The sequence below is a fragment of the Salmo trutta genome, chromosome 39 (genome assembly GCF_901001165.1).
Source record: "Salmo trutta chromosome 39, fSalTru1.1, whole genome shotgun sequence".
Lineage (NCBI taxonomy): Eukaryota > Metazoa > Chordata > Actinopteri > Salmoniformes > Salmonidae > Salmo > Salmo trutta.
Genome location: NC_042995.1, coordinates 5,749,520 through 5,765,837, shown reverse-complemented (window position 1 = coordinate 5,765,837; position 16,318 = coordinate 5,749,520). Strand labels below are relative to the sequence as shown.

Here is a 16,318-nt window from a genome sequence, read left to right as displayed (position 1 = left end):
ACTTATGACAGCCCACTTGGAGATTGCCAAAAAGCATCTAAAGGACTCTCAGACCAGGAGAAACAAGATTCTCTGGTCTGATGAAACCAAGATTAAACTCTTTGGCCTAAAAGCCAAGCGTCACATCTGGAGGAAACCTGGCACATTCCCTACGGTGAAGCATGGTGGTGGCAGCATCATGCTGTGGGGATGTTTTTCAGCGGCATGGACTGGGAGACTAGTCAGGATCGAGGGAAAGATGAACTGAGCAAAGTACAGAGCGATCCTTGATGAAAACCTGCTCCAGAGCGCTCAGGACCTCAGACTGGGGCGAAGGTTCACTTTCCAACAGGGTAACAACCCTAAGCACACAGCCAAGACAACGCAGGAGTGGCTTCAGGACAAGTCTCAGAATGTCCTTGAGTGGCCCAGCAAGAACCTGAACCTGATCGAACATCTCTGGAGAGACCTGAAAATAGCTGTGCAGCAACACTCCCCATCCAACCTGACAGAGCTTGAGAGGATCTGCAGAGAAGAATGAGAGAAACTCCCCAAATACAGGTGTGCCAAGCTTGTAGTGCCATACCCAAGAAGACTCAAGGCTGTATTCGCTGCCAAAGGTGCTTCAACAAAGTACTGAGTAAAGGATCTGAATACTTACGTAAATGTCATATTTCCGGTTTTTATTTTTTATAAATTAGCAAACATTTCTTAAAACCTGTCTTACTTTGTCATTATGGGGTATTGTGTGTAGATTGATGAGGGGGAAAAAACAATTTAATCAATTCTAGAATAAGGCTGTAACCTAACAAAACGTGGAAAAAGTCAAGAGGTCTGAATACTTTCCGAAGGCACTGTATGGCCAGTTTAATTGCTTTTCAAGAGAGATTTCCCAATCCCTAAAGAGTGGCATTTATTGATATGGTTCAAGCAAATTTTAAATATGGTTCATGTTATGTCAACGGACATCATATGCCCATGTTATTAACTGTACATTATGTAGTTTGTATGCAGGTTGCGTAGTTCAGCCTTGCACTGCTAGCTACAGTACTCTGTGTGGTGTGGTCAGATCTGCTGACCAATAGATCAGTGATGGCATTTCTTTGTCAGTAGAGGGCAATCCTACCCTTGGCTTGGCTTGAGCTGCTAGAATAGAATATAATAGAATGGACTAGAATGGAATGGAATAGAATTGAATGGAATAGAATAAAATTGGATAGAATTTAATAGGATATAATAGAATAGAATAGGATAGAATCGAATGGAATAGTTGTCTTATCCCAAAGGGAAGTGCAGGAAACAAGACATAACTGACAGCCATAATGACTCTCACTCTCCTCTCAGGAGGAGGGTCAACACAGTCACGGTTGTTAACAAGTCAGGAATTGCGAAATTCAGCCAATTTTCCTCGCCTGTCATTTAATTCAGTAAGCCAAGGAAACTCACACAAAATGTCAAGGTCATCATGTAATCTTAGAGTGCTGCCAGAACATGCCTGACGTTTCTGAGAGGTGAACCATGTACAATGAGTTTTTAAGTGACTAGTCTACTCCTGTGTTAGGTTAGATAGCTCGCACGTCTGAAACTCTGAGTCTCTGGGTACCTCATTTCGACCTCAATCTTGTCCACACACGTAGACAGGCAGGTCCACTCGTCTTTCAGAGAGATTTCACCACGCTGCTCAGCTATGTAGCCTGGAGGTGTGTATCTAGGTGTTGTGTTTCTAGGGCCTTCATTTCAGAGCCAGACTCCATCCATCTTCCTTCACAACTTGGGCAGTCAAAGCACAGGAAGTGACATTTTCAAGGTGCCACTTAAACTGTGACTGCATATGAACGTTATTAGTATAACGTATAATATTATGATTTATTTTTTATCCAGTAGGATAAACATTCCAAACAGCCTACCCGACCGCTCGGAGGCGTCCACATGGTCCTAAAGCTCACCGTTGCCTCGTTTTGTATCACATTCCAATGATAAAACTGGGGGGGGGACAAAAATGCAATTTCAGAATGTGTGTGGGGGGGACATGTCCCCAGTAAAAGGCATTTTATTTTACAATCAAATAAGGGGTCTATATGCTTTGACTATGTTAACTCAATCAAGAAATACCAAAGTAATTTTGAACAAGAGGCTAACAGAAAGGAAAACCTGAGCTGGACATGTCTTTTATTTCAAACTTTGCACAGATAAGGACAGCAGTTCTATAACTCTCTCACTACATGGAAGTGAGGAGACCAGTCTCTGTGCCGATTTGCTAATGGTCAACAAGCTGCGCCAATCATAAACTAAAAGTATAGCTATCATGCTTGTAAACAAATTGTAATGTTCAAAAACCATATTAATAGATTGCTATTTATAAATAATGTTTTGTTGTTGCATTTAACTGTTGAAAATGCTGTTATTGAGGTAATTTCCTTAGTAGGTGACGTCAGAGTTCAGCATGTGGGAGAAGTCAGAGCTCAGAGATGATAGATCAGTTTACCACTCGTATTTAAAGATGCATTTTGCAGAAATCGCTCCGCCATTTCCTGGTTGCTAAAATTCTAATAATTAGCTTAATTTGTGTTTATGTGACAAACAAGCAAGTATAGTGTAGAGAATCATTGTACCATCTGAACCTCTGTGAAATATATTTTCCATAACCCCAAATATTGTATTTTCAGCTGTTTGAAGCTTGTGTACAAAACAGAAAGTAAAAGAACGAACAACGAAAATGAAGAATGGGAGCATAGAACAGATTCAATGAAAATGACAGATCTATAACACACATTTCTATGTGAATTTGGTCGGGTTGCCCAAAAAGTTACATATTGCAGCTTTACCTACCAGTTGGATTTTTTCAAGTCATATGTGGTAAATACCACCTTCCCACTTGGTTATGAATGCAGCATGAGTACCACATACTAGAGAACAACATCTTTGCGACAGTTATGGTTGCACCTGTAAATGCAGAAAACCACTTGTCTCTAGCGGTAGCCTTGGCCCAGATCTGTTTGTGCTCTTGCCTACTCCATTGTTGTCAAGCCAAACAAACTCAGATAATTCATGGCCAAATGGTAGATCTTAATGATTTTAAATCAATCTCTTTTTCTCTTTTTTTGCTCATAACTTTTTAAAGTTGGGAGCACTATTCAGTGCTCCCGATTAAGAAAGTGAATTTACATCCCTGACTGCTGTTGATTTTGGATGGAGGGGATCATGACTGACCTGTGAAGAGATTAACCTTCATACTGCTGTTTGATATTGAAATACAATCTCAGGACAGACTCTAACACTATGCTTTTCATTCCTATGACTGTCCTCTTACCCAGCAGCTGGTTAGAGATGACTGCATGAGGGAGAATGTCAGAGGGACCAGCCCCCTTACATGGACAGGTGGGTCATTGTTTTAACAAACAAGCAAAATCATATAAACTATGGTTTCTCCTTTTGTCAGATAGGTAAAAAGAAACATTCTTTATCCCATATCTCCATATCCATATCCCACATTATATCATATACCACATTGTAGATATAACTAAGATATAGAACCAAGATCTAGCCCAACCTTTAAAGACCTCTAAAGACAGACATCAGGGAATAGCTGGATGATGATGATGATGGTGGATGCGTTTAGACCCAATAGGGTCAACGTGGAGAGGGTTGTCAGCTGTGTCACTCAACAATCGTCATCCTAATGAAATGAGTGGATCCTGAAGCTACAGCATGTGACCTTCCGGAGGTCATCTTCCTCTGATGACGAGTGTTTGTGATTGGCTGTGGTGGACATTCCGCTATCGTCTGAGAATGTGGTGGTTGTATGTCAACGCTGTAGTCAAACTGTTGTAATGGGCCCAGTCACTCACCATACAAGCTGTAGTCAAACTGTTGTAATGGGCCCAGTCACTCACCAAACAAGCTGTAGTCAAACTGTTGTAATGGGCCCAGTCACTCACCAAACAAGCTGTAGTCAAACTGTTGTAATGGGCCCAGTCACTCACCATACAAGCTGTAGTCAAACTGTTGTAATGGGCCCAGTCACTCACCATACAAGCTGTAGTCAAACTGTTGTAATGGGCCCAGTCACTCACCATACAAGCTGTAGTCAAACTGTTGTAATGGGCCAAGTCACTCACCAAACAAGCTGTAGTCAAACTGTTGTAATGGGCCCAGTCACTCACCAAACATGCTGTAGTCAAACTGTTGTAATGGGCCCAGTCACTCACCATACATGCTGTAGTCAAACTGTTGTAATGGGCCCAGTCACTCACCATACATGCTGTAGTCAAACTGTTGTAATGGGCCCAGTCACTCACCATACATGCTGTAGTCAAACTGTTGTAATGGGCCCAGTCACTCACCAAACAAGCTGTAGTCAAACTGTTGTAATGGGCCCAGTCACTCACCATACAAGTTGTAGTCAAACTGTTGTAATGGGCCCAGTCACTCACCATACAAGCTGTAGTCAAACTGTTGTAATGGGCCCAGTCACTCACCATACATGCTGTAGTCAAACTGTTGTAATGGGCCCAGTCACTCACCATACAAGCTGTAGTCAAACTGTTGTAATGGGCCCAGTCACTCACCATACAAGTTGTAGTCAAACTGTTGTAATGGGCCCAGTCACTCACCATACAAGCTGTAGTCAAACTGTTGTAATGGGCCCAGTCACTCACCATACAAGCTGTAGTCAAACTGTTGTAATGGGCCCAGTCACTCACCATACATGCTGTAGTCAAACTGTTGTAATGGGCCCAGTCACTCACCATACATGCTGTAGTCAAACTGTTGTAATGGGCCCAGTCACTCACCATACATGCTGTAGTCAAACTGTTGTAATGGGCCCAGTCACTCACCATACATGCTGTAGTCAAACTGTTGTAATGGGCCCAGTCACTCACCATACATGCTGTAGTCAAACTGTTGTAATGGGCCCAGTCACTCACCATACATGCTGTAGTCAAACTGTTGTAATGGGCCCAGTCACACACCATAAAAGCATAGAGAGTTTGTAGTTTACCTCTTTGGCATGAATGGGACAGTAGAAAGGAAAGTCCCATTGTTGCTCCTATATAAATTGAATGTGTAAAACAAACAGGATTCTCCATGCCATGTAGACTTTCATGGACCCATCCATAGTGCATCAGAACATATTTTATATGTCTGTGGTGGTACCTTAGTACGTGTTGTGGTAGTTAAGCTGTAGCTACTTCAACAATTCAAAGTGCTTCAGTGACCTCACTTTTATTTACTGTGTTTCCATGAAACAATACCAGCTGTATGTATTGTGTTTCTATGAAACAGATGTCATGGCAGTCTCGGGTGGTGACTCGGGTGGTCACTCTGGTGGTGGTGAAGTTCTGATGGGTTCTGACGAACAGCACTATCCTAACCCAGAGAGAAGCTCTGGGGCTGGGGGGGGGGGGGCAGGAGGTGGCATGGGGCTGGGGAAGGGGGGCTAGTGATGGGGGGGCTGGGGATGGGGGGGCTGGTGATGGGGGGGCTGGGGATGGGGGGGCTGGGGATGGGGGCTGGGACTGACAGACACTGATAGGGGAGGCCATTACCATAGCATATGCGGTGTTAGCAATGATTGACTGTCTGTATGTCTAGTTATTTATGTAGGCCTACGTAGCCTTTCCTGCAGTCAAATGACCTAGTGGCCTCCTGGCTGGAATGTTTTTCATATTTTTCATAATTTCATAATTAATAAACTTGTGTTTCTATGTATAACAGTTTTGTTATATTTCAGTCTTCTGTGATGTATATAAAGTGTAATATTGGGATGCAAACTCAAAATGTAATACATTTCAACTCTATATCTGACATAGTACAGGGGTCTTCTTTTTTTAAGCCCATAACCATGTGTGTGAGGTGGATACTTTTGTTTCAAAGTAGATTTGTTTAAGACTACCAAGAATCCCTCTGTGTGACTCTGATTTTCACTGCAGTGAAAGGTTAAATGTTTCACAAATTGTTTATAAGCAGAGTTTGAGCTCAGCAATTATCAACTGCCCTTCCAGAATGTATATTTAAACATCTATGTCAATGACACATCATACATCGTCTGTGTTTACGGATGATGAGCTAGTGTGCTTGATGCCAGGAGTCACTGTCTTGGCAGGTGGGGTGCCCTCTGTGGAGATTAAACAGAGGATCTCTAGGAAGCTGAGTGATCAGTCAAAGAGCAGTGCTGCTCAGTGCTTCTGTCTATCTTTAGCTCCTGTAGGGTCTGTGAATGGAGGGCCAAGACTTATCTGACTGGCTGTCATCAAAACCTGTGGTATTATTAGGGGCGGCAGGGCAGCAGCTGCACAAGCATTTAACGGTTGTTAATCTCCCTCCCTCTCTCTCTCTCTCTCTTTCTCTCTCTCTCTCTCTCTTTCTCTCTCTCTCTTTCTCTCTCTCTCTCTCTCTCGCTCTATCAGTTTCGCTCTCTCTCTCTCTCTCTCTCTCTCTCCCTGACATTGACACACAGGGCGCCTTAGGACCGGGTGACGCAAACCACCAGGCAGTCAGAGTGGATTGTGTGGTCCCTGTACAGGAGCTCCAGACCCCCACCAGTTCCAGAAGCCACAGCCACCTCAGTGGACGGACAGATACAGCAACAGGACGAGCCTTGAGAGCTGTGGATGCTGTTTGGAACAGAGGTTTGAAGTTGATCAAGACACTCATTTAGCTTTTATTTAGTCAGGACATCTTGAGAGACATTCTTGTCTTAGTGAGAGAGCAGGACTGCAGCAGACCACTGAGAGTGGGAAACATATCCCTGCCGAACAGAGCAGACGGCGGCCATTTTAAGGGACGCTGAACCAGACTTAAACCTGGGTCAAAAGTAATTCCAATCAAAGAGGTCCAAATCTTCTTGAACCCTGGGAGGAGATTCTGAAGAGTGGCTTTAGTTTGTGGGCTATATTGTCAATGTGGAACAGAGGAAGTGTCACTCGAATCACTGGTAAGATTCTGATTATCATAGTTTGTACGATTGTATCATTATTTAAGCGACGCTGATTGCGTATTATTTCACGTCACCTATGAGAGTGAAGAGGAAATTCAGCAACTCTTGGAGAACACTGGAAGTCGATAAAATAGCTTCTTTATCAACAGGATCTTTGCCCCCATGATAACCAAATAAATAACTGGGTCAATGGCAATGATCCAGTAAAATGTACTGTATGAAAGCCTTTTGGAGGGAATATACTGCAGCACCTAGCCACATTGGCTGCAGTATCAAATGCCATGTGTTCACGTGTAAGAGAGAGAGAGAGTTATCTCTGTTTTGGGAAATAGCCCCTGTCTGCCAGAGATGAAACCTACAGCTGCTACAGACAAACTATAAGAACATCAACTGCACCACAATACATTTGGAAAGTTATAGCTAAACCTGATATGAGGTTACTAGTATAGCAACAATGACAGCAAGTATTAGGCATTTCTAGAGTTCTTTTTTCCTGATACCAATCCCTGTGGGCATTCAGATTGTGAATGTCTCTCAGGCAATGTAGCACATCAACAGTAATCCAAAAATCCCAGTAGGTATCATATTTTCTCTACCCATTTTCCTTTAGTGTATAGTACTGTAACTCTGATGTTGGAGAGTAAAGGTGTACATACTGTATGTTACTGTATGGATTTTCTGTTATCTGACACAAGGCCTCCAGGCAGGGTCTTTATTTGGAGAGACTACTTGAAATACTCCTCTGGCTGAGCTACAGCAGCAGCTGGGAGGGCTGTGGTCTGTTCGGTTCTGACTGAGACGGTACTTTACTGTCAATTCAAACCTCCACTTTACTCTCAGAGACATTATCATGGGTTGTTTTACTGGGTCAACACCACTAGACTAAGGAGAAAGCACTGTCCTTCAGCTTGGGGCTGTATTCAATGTCCTTCTGTTATCACAAAGCAGTGAATACATTGTCCACTAGATGCAGAACATTCAGAGTGAAAGGCTGGAGTACTTCTTCCAAGACAAAGCTGATGGGCTGTATATAAGGCATTATACACTGGGTGGTTCAAGCCCTGAATGCTGATTGGCTGACAGCCGTGGTATATCAGACCGTATACCATGGGTATGACAAAACATTCATTTTTACTGCTATAATTACGTTGGTAACCAGATTATAATAGCAATAAGGCTCCTCGGGGGTTTGTGATATATGGCCAATATCCAGGCACTCCACGTTGCGTCGTGCAATAAGAACAGCCCATATCCGTGGTACATTAGCCATATACCACACCCCCTCAGGCCCTATTGCTTAATTACATATAAAAGACATCACTAGATACTGTGTGAGAGTTATGTAGTAACTGTATTATTAATGTACTATGACTCATATCTTCTCTGCAGATTGATATGCGGTAGAGACGACCGTGTGACACAATCTACAAGAGACTCCTACTACGGACCCCATTTCTTTTGGCCATCAGAGTGAGAAGAAGGGATTGAGACAGACGCAGGAAGCCAACATGGACATATTCGGTGGTGCCCCCCGTGTACTGGGCTACGCGCGCCCCGTGGCAGCACAATGTGGCACGGACGCCGTCCTGCAATGCAAGATCGGCGGCGACCCTCGTCCTGAGGTGGTCTGGGAGAAGAAGAATGTACAGATCCTGTCAGAGGGACGCTACAGGCTGTCGGAGGAGGGCCAGGCCTACTTCCTACACATCACTGGGGTCAGGCTGGAGGACGCAGGCCAGTATATCTGCAAGGCCAGTAACAGCGTGGGTGAGACGTGCGCCCCTGCCACACTGAAGGTGGAGGGGGACAGTCAGGAGCGGGAAGGGGTACAGAAACAGACAGAGGTCAATGGGGTGCAGCAAACCAGGCTGGAGAATGGAGAGTTAGGGGGGCAACGGAATGGGGAGGTAGAGCAGAGGAGCGGAGAGGTAGACCAACAGAGCGGAGAGGTAGACCAACAGAGCGGAGAGGTAGACCAACAGAGCGGAGAGGTAGACCAACAGAGCGGAGAGGTAGAGAAGGAAAATGGAGAGGGGAGTGAGCGGGAGAAAAAGAAGCAGCGCTATGAAGGGGAGCCCCTGCTGTCAGACGACAGACCTCACTTCCTCATCAAGCCCCTCTCCCTGAGGGTGGACCGGGGCGAGGACGCAGCCTTCTCCTGTAAGCTGTCGGGCAACCCTCTGCCACAGGTGGTGTGGGAGAAGGACGGGAAGAAGCTGAGCGACATCTTCGAGAGCGCCCACTTCAACGTCAGCAGCCAGGACGGAGGCTGGTTCCAGCTGAAGATCTTCCGGACGCGGATGCCCGATGGGGGTGTCTACACCTGCAGAGCTCATAACAATCAAGGAGGGGCGCTGGCGGGTGCAGTGCTGCTTGTGGAGCTCGTCCCGGAACGGCAGGAGAGCGGGGCGTCCACGTCAAATGGGTGCAGCAACGGGCAGACATCACCTCGTAGTATGAGGCACAGGATGGGAAGACACGGTTTGTCGAGACAGCCGGACGAGCCCAATCTGAACTCTGCCAATGTGAAGAAATTTGCGGTGTCGGAGGGGAAACATGCTAAGTTCCGCTGCTTCGTGACAGGGAAACCTAAGCCTGAGATCATCTGGAAGAAAGACGGAGCGCCCCTAGAGGCTGGGAGGCGTCACCTTCTGTTTGAGGACAGAGAGGGTTACTACACGCTCAAAGTGATGTACTGTAAACATCAGGACACAGGGCTGTACGTGTGCGCTGCGTCCAATGCTCTGGGACACACCCTCAGCTCTGTTTACCTGACTGTCAAAGGTAGGGCTTTAGCAGTGTTTCAGGACTTCTCTTTTCTTTTCTTTCTTACAGATGAAGGATCTTTATTTCAGCCAGTTTGCTACAGAAGGAAAATAATCCTGCCGCAACAGGACATGTGAATTGTTATGTGGATTATAGTTAATGGACATTTTTGTAGGGGTTGACCCATTTTTCCTAAGGAAAAATCAAGTCTTGAATTTCAAAGTGGAAATTACAAACTTCAGAAGCCTTTTTAAACCTCAAATACACGACAAGTTTTTAATTTCCTGCATTGACGGAAAGTTCTCCTGCAACAGCGTGGTCAAATTGTGGCAGCAGGTAGCCTAGTGGTTAGAGCGTTGGGCCAGTAACCGAAAAGTTGCTAGAGCAATTCCCTAAACTGACAAGGTAAAAATATGTCGTTCTGCCCCTGAACATGGCAGTTAACCCACTGTTTCTAGGCCGTCATTGTATATAATAATTTGTTCTTTACTGACTTGCCTAGTTAAATGAAGGTTAAAGAAATGAAGATCCTACATCTGTACCATAATTCTTTCCTTACTTAATTCCTTCGCCATGATGATCAACAATCAGGTTTGATTGAAACGATGAAAGCATGCTCTCACCTACCTAATTTCATCATCATTTTGAAGGAATAACATTGTGTCAAACCCTCATGCTAGTCAGGAACATACTTACTTACTTCATAGAAATGCCATAGAGAGAGAGTTAGATCTTCAGCTGTCACAACTAATTGCTCTATAGAGAGTTCAGTAGATTGTGGAAATGCATTGCTAAAATATTTCAGTTGAGTCACCCTCGTAATTGGTAATTGTTTAGTCATCATTATAGGATAATCCCAGGGTGATCCAGCCATAGCACAGCACACTGAGTCAGCTGGCTACGTAAATGAAATGGTACCTGTCTCGTCTAGGCATCCACATCCCTAATCTACCAGGGAGTTATTGCCATAGAGTCTTGATAGGAGGAGATAAACACGGAAGACCCGTCTTCCTAACCCTACCTCCCCCTTCCTACCCTTACCTCCTCCTTAGTCTCTTCCCCCTCCCCCTAGCTTCCCCCCCCCTACCTCCCCCTAGTCTCTTACCCATTAGCTTCCCTTCTCCCACTCTCCCCCCTAGCTTCCCTTCTCCCCCTACCTCCTGCATGTCTCCCCTGCCCAACCCAATGCCTCTGTGTATCCCTACCTCCCCCAGTCTCTTTCCCCTAGCTTCCCTTCTTCCCCTCTCCCCCCTAGCTTCCCTTCTCTCCCTACCTCCTGCATGACTCTCCTGCCCACTCCACTGCCTCTGTGTGTCCCTACCTCCCCCAGTCTCTTTCCCCTAGCTTCCCTTCTTCCCCTCTCCCCCCTAGCTTCCCTTCTCCCCCTACCTCCTGCATGTCTCCCCTGCCCACCCCACTGCCTTCGTGTGTCTCTATATTTAGAGGCTGAATCATGAGCTGTGGTATGTGTCCTGTATGTGTCCTGAATACAGATTTTCTGCTGTGTTGTTAACCATGTTGACCATGTTGACCATGGCCAAAGTCCACAGCAATGTTGAGAGATTGGTAGAAATAACCCTAAAAGTTTACTTTAAATGTAGTTGAAATTACTGTTTGTTGAAATCCTGCAATCAATTATAGTCATACCGTAGCTCATAGAATGTGTTATACCTTGATCAAAACTCAACCAATGACTGGAATGACCTAAAATGTGCCTAAAGAATTGTAAAAACAACCTAAAATGTGCACAAAGCACTGTAAAAACAACCTAAAATGTGCCCAAAGCACTGTAAAAACAACCTAAAATGTGCGTAAAGAACTGTAAAAACAACCTAAAATGTGCGTAAAGAATTGTAAAAACAGCCTAAAATGTGCATAAAGCACTGTAAAAACAACCTAAAATGTGCGTAAAGAACTGTAAAAACAACCTAAAATGTGCATAAAGCACTGTAAAAACAACCTAAAATGTGCCCAAAGCACTGTAAAAACAACCTAAAATGTGCGTAAAGCACTGTAAAAACAACCTAAAATGTGCGTAAAGAACTGTAAAAACAACCTAAAATGTGCGTAAAGAATTGTAAAAACAGCCTAAAATGTGCATAAAGCACTGTAAAAACAACCTAAAATGTGCCCAAAGCACTGTAAAAGCAACCTAAAATGTGCGTAAAGAACTGTAAAAACAACCTAAAATGTGCATAAAGCACTGTAAAAACAACCTAAAATGTGCCCAAAGCACTGTAAAAACAACCTAAAATGTGCGTAAAGCACTGTAAAAACAACCTAAAATGTGCGTAAAGAACTGTAAAAACAACCTAAAATGTGCGTAAAGAATTGTAAAAACAGCCTAAAATGTGCATAAAGCACTGTAAAAACAACCTAAAATGTGCCCAAAGCACTGTAAAAACAACCTAAAATGTGCGTAAAGAACTGTAAAAACAACCTAAAATGTGCCCAAAGCACTGTAAAAGCAACCTAAAATGTGCGTAAAGCACTGTAAAAACAACCTAAAATGTGCCCAAAGCACTGTAAAAGCAACCTAAAATGTGCGTAAAGCACTGTAAAAACAACCGGAAATGTGCCTAAAGTACTGTAGAAACAACCTAAAATGTGCTTAAAGCACTGTAAAAATACTACACAGAGACATAGTGCAATATGTTTTCCAGACGGTGTATAAACCAAACCACAACTACCTCCCTTTCCACCCGTGTGCAGCTCCAGCAGTGCGGTTCAGGCGGTCACTGCAAGACGTGGAGGTGAGAGAGAGAGGCATGGCCGTGTTGGAGTGTGAGGTACCTAATGAGGGCATCCCTACTGCCTGGTACCTGGAGGACCAGAGACTGCAGCCAGGAGGTAAATACGGCATAGAGCAGAAAGGAACCAGGCGCAGGCTCACCATCCGAGATGTAGGAGCGGACGACGATGGGGTCTATCTCTGTGAGATGCCTGATGGAGGGAAGAGTATTGCTGAGCTGGCCGTCAAAGGTAGGTAGACATCTTATAGTATGGAAGAAGTATGGCAGTGTACCATTCTCTCATTTAATACAGTCTAGGAAAGACATCTTGGAGCATCAGAACTATTGAAGAAATCGTTTTTTATGGGTTTTTTTATGTTTGAATTTTTTTTCTATAAACCCAATGATTTTTCTCCAGGATATACAGCCATACAGTACATGACCCTCAACTCTCTGTCTCACCCACAGGCACAATTGTTAAAAAACTTCCTCGAAAACTAGACGTGTTAGAGGGGGAGAACGCAGTGTTCTGTGTGGAGGTAGAGGAGGAGAACATGGATGTCCACTGGTTCAAAGATGGCCTGAAGCTACGCGAGAGCCACCAGACTATCCTCAAGTCCTTTGGTAAAACCCACATTCTGGTGTTCGTCAACGTCTGCCACGGGGACACTGGGGTCGTGACCTTCGTTGTGGGAAGATCCAAGACCTCTTCCCGGCTCAGAGTCAAAGGTAAGGTGGATGTTGACCAAAGTGACCCATGGCCCCTTACTTAGGGACTTTCCAAATCAAATCAAAGTTTAATCGCCATGTACACAGTTTACAGTTAACTTTTTGGGGATTTACCCATGTAGATCCGAAAGGACTAGAACACAGTATGGTGAAAACTCCAGCTATACTGTGCAACATATCCTAATGTATCTGTTCGAGACTAACAAACGTATGACAGACTGCAAGCATTATGGCAACCGTTGCTCACCTACTTTGTACCTTTCCCCCTGTTTCGGTTTTCTCCACAGCTGCCAGACACAGCCCTCCCATCTGTCCAGTGGGGGTGGAGATGGATGTGGACAGGCCCAACAGCGTACTCCTCTCCTGGGAGCCGGCCCCCACCAGCCAGACCACCACGCGCTCCGTCTATGTCCTGGAGAGACAGGAGGTGGGATCGCAGGAGTGGCTGAGGTGTGCGACCTCCGACACAGTGACCTCAGCAGAGGTCATGGGAGACAGCGTACCGTGCGAGGGCGATTACCGCTTCCGCGTCTGCTGCATCAATAAGTATGGTCGTAGTGGACACGTGGAGTTCCCTAAAGTCGTCCATCTTGGTGAGCGCTGAATTGGAGAGAAACCATGTTGATGTGATCAGGAATGAAAGGCTGTCATGCACTATGGTATTTGTGTACCCTGCAGCTATATGGAAATTCATTGGATGTCATTGGATGTCATTGGAAATTCATTGAACTCTCACCTCTCAGTGCCAGGTCCCAAGATCAGGACCCCTCTCCAGGGCTGTGAGGTGACGGAGGGGGAGGACGCCCTGTTCTCCATCGATCTGTCAGTGATGGTGACGGGTACCTGGTTCCTGAACAGCACCCAGCTACAGGACAGCCAACGCTATTCTATCCAACAGGCCAAGACACAGCACTCCCTGATCATCCACAGCACCAAGGTGGAAGACCACGAGGCAGAGGTCACCTTCATCGCCAATGGAGTCAGAGACTCAGCGGTTCTCAAGGTTCAAGGTAGGTGTTGGAGAACGGTGGAGCGTAAAGAGAAATAACATGATAATGTTGTCAAGCTAGACAATCTGTATTGAGGAGGCCTTATAACAAGGACTGTTTTAACATTTACATTAGGCTTGTTGGTACTGTAATGATATGCAATTGCATGATATTAGAATACTGAATACTGCTTGAACATATTTTTCGGGTAATGATTCCATTCCAGCTGCGGTGGTGAAGTTCAGCCCAATGTCAGAGTCCGACAGTAACAAGAGGGTGGAGACTGGTGACCCTGTGGTCCTGTACTGTGAGGTGTCCCACCCCTCAGCCAGGGTGGGCTGGTTCAAGGATGGGGTGGAGCTACAGGTGAAAGACGGCCTCAACATCCAATCAGAAGGCAACATGAGGAGGATCGTTATCCAATCAGCTGAGTTCACCGACTCTGGCGTGTACACATGCGAGACGATGGTAGATGTCATCAAATTCAACGTGGAGGTTGAAGGTGAGTTACTGTATGTCATGTTTGGTCGTCATGGAGATCATTAACATCCACTCTCAACCAGAAATGTTCAATTTTCCATATAAACATCAACTTTCTATACTGGAGGTTTTTCATAAGTTTGACCATCTCTTTGAATTCACAATTTAACATGAATTTATTCAACCATCAGCCATGATGTCATACTGATTCACGCTGATTCATGCTAACGATCACCCAGGCTAACTGAGCATCCCATATCTGCCACCTTAACCAATCACCCATAACACCCCTAGCTGCACGAGCCATGTTCTCCCACCTCCCTGAAGAGGAGAGGACCAAGGCCGCTGAGGCTGGCGAGCCCACCGTTCTCCACTGTGACCTATCAGATCCGTATGCCCAGGTCTACTGGTACAAAGATGGCGAGCAGATCTTCAACCTGCCTGGTGTAGACTTTCGGGAGGATGGGCATACAAGAACGCTGATTATCCAATCGCCTGATTTCTCCCACTCAGGCGTTTACATGTGTCGGACAGCTGATGATGTCAGTGTGTTTCAGGTGGAGGTCAAAGGTGAACAACAGAGATTGTTGTTCTGTGTTTTCTCTGAGGGAATCCTAATACTGTGTTGTACTTCCTCTGTGCCGGCTAGTCATCTTCTGTTGTTGTTGTTGTTGTTATTGACAGGATTCTCTTGGTCTTGTTACCCAATGTGGTTGCTTCTGTTCTAAAACGAATGCAAGTTTGAAAATGTTCTCTGAGTCTTCTCTAACCTGTTTTTCACCCCCATATCTTTCCTCCCACTCACTGTCCTGATCTTTCTGATATGTATCTGAACAAACCTCTGGAAGAGCATGCTTAGTTTGATCACTCTGTAACAAAACACTCCACTACTCACTCCAACCCCTCCAACCCAGCAAGCCTCCTCCTCCAAACCACAACCAAACGCTAACTCTAAACATGACCATCCAACCTCCCCAGGTAGCTCACCATCTCCCTCTCCCCCTCTCTCTCTCCCCCACCAGGTCCCCCTGTGCAGTTCAGTGAGGTCCCTGAGGAGGAGCTCCAGAAGTCTGCCATGGAGCTGGATCCTGTGGTGCTCACCTGTGAGGTTTCCAGAGAGGACGCCAACGCTACCTGGTACACAGCTAACATACACACCGATAGGAAACACAAACCGGATGTCATTATCCTGGATGTCATTTCAGCTTAGACTATCGTTCATTTAGTGGGATCTGATCATGTTCAGACTGTAAAAAATATAAGTAGGCTTATCACGAAGTTTCAACAATTGCGAGAGCCGTGTTGGCCAGTGTGGGTTCAGGCTTTTGTTCCAGCCAAGCACCATCACACCTGATTCAACTAATCAAGAATACTGGAGGTTCATTGTCCTGTCCGTCATGACCTTCCTCCAGGTATAAGGATGGGGTTGAGGTCCAGGCCAGTGATAACATCACCATACAAACAGAGGGCAACATGAGGAGACTGATCATCCGTTGTGCTGAGACCTCAGACGCAGGAACCTACAGCTGTCAATCAGGAGACAACAGCCTCTCATTCACTGTCAACATCAAAGGTATGTACTGTACACTAGCCTACATGTTTTCATGTCATGTAACCGGTGAAGTTGACTCCATTGTGTTGAGCAAAGACGAGATTTTGATGATGATGCAAACCTCAATTCTCCTATCCTGGTGGTAGAATAT

At 45.2% G+C, this 16,318-nt stretch overlaps 1 protein-coding gene across 2 annotated transcripts in view; it reads left to right on the top strand.

Annotated features, from left to right (window-relative positions):
• The first annotated feature begins 6,369 nt into the window (after positions 1 to 6,369).
• Positions 6,370 to 16,318, top strand: part of obsl1a (obscurin like cytoskeletal adaptor 1a) — a 19,813-nt gene continuing 9,864 nt past the window's right edge. The window contains exons 1-10 of one of the 2 annotated variants that reach the window (XM_029740980.1): positions 6,370 to 6,916; positions 8,309 to 8,889; positions 8,932 to 9,703; positions 12,398 to 12,667; positions 12,886 to 13,146; positions 13,434 to 13,739; positions 13,890 to 14,156; positions 14,362 to 14,637; positions 15,638 to 15,752; positions 16,028 to 16,188. In XM_029740980.1, the coding sequence (XP_029596840.1) occupies positions 8,428 to 8,889; positions 8,932 to 9,703; positions 12,398 to 12,667; positions 12,886 to 13,146; positions 13,434 to 13,739; positions 13,890 to 14,156; positions 14,362 to 14,637; positions 15,638 to 15,752; positions 16,028 to 16,188 (2,890 nt within the window). In that variant the 5' untranslated portion in view covers positions 6,370 to 6,916; positions 8,309 to 8,427. Of the gene's footprint in view, positions 6,917 to 8,308; positions 9,704 to 12,397; positions 12,668 to 12,885; positions 13,147 to 13,433; positions 13,740 to 13,889; positions 14,157 to 14,361; positions 14,638 to 15,637; positions 15,753 to 16,027; positions 16,189 to 16,318 lie in introns of both variants that reach the window. The other variant, XM_029740979.1, reaches the window with a different exon arrangement.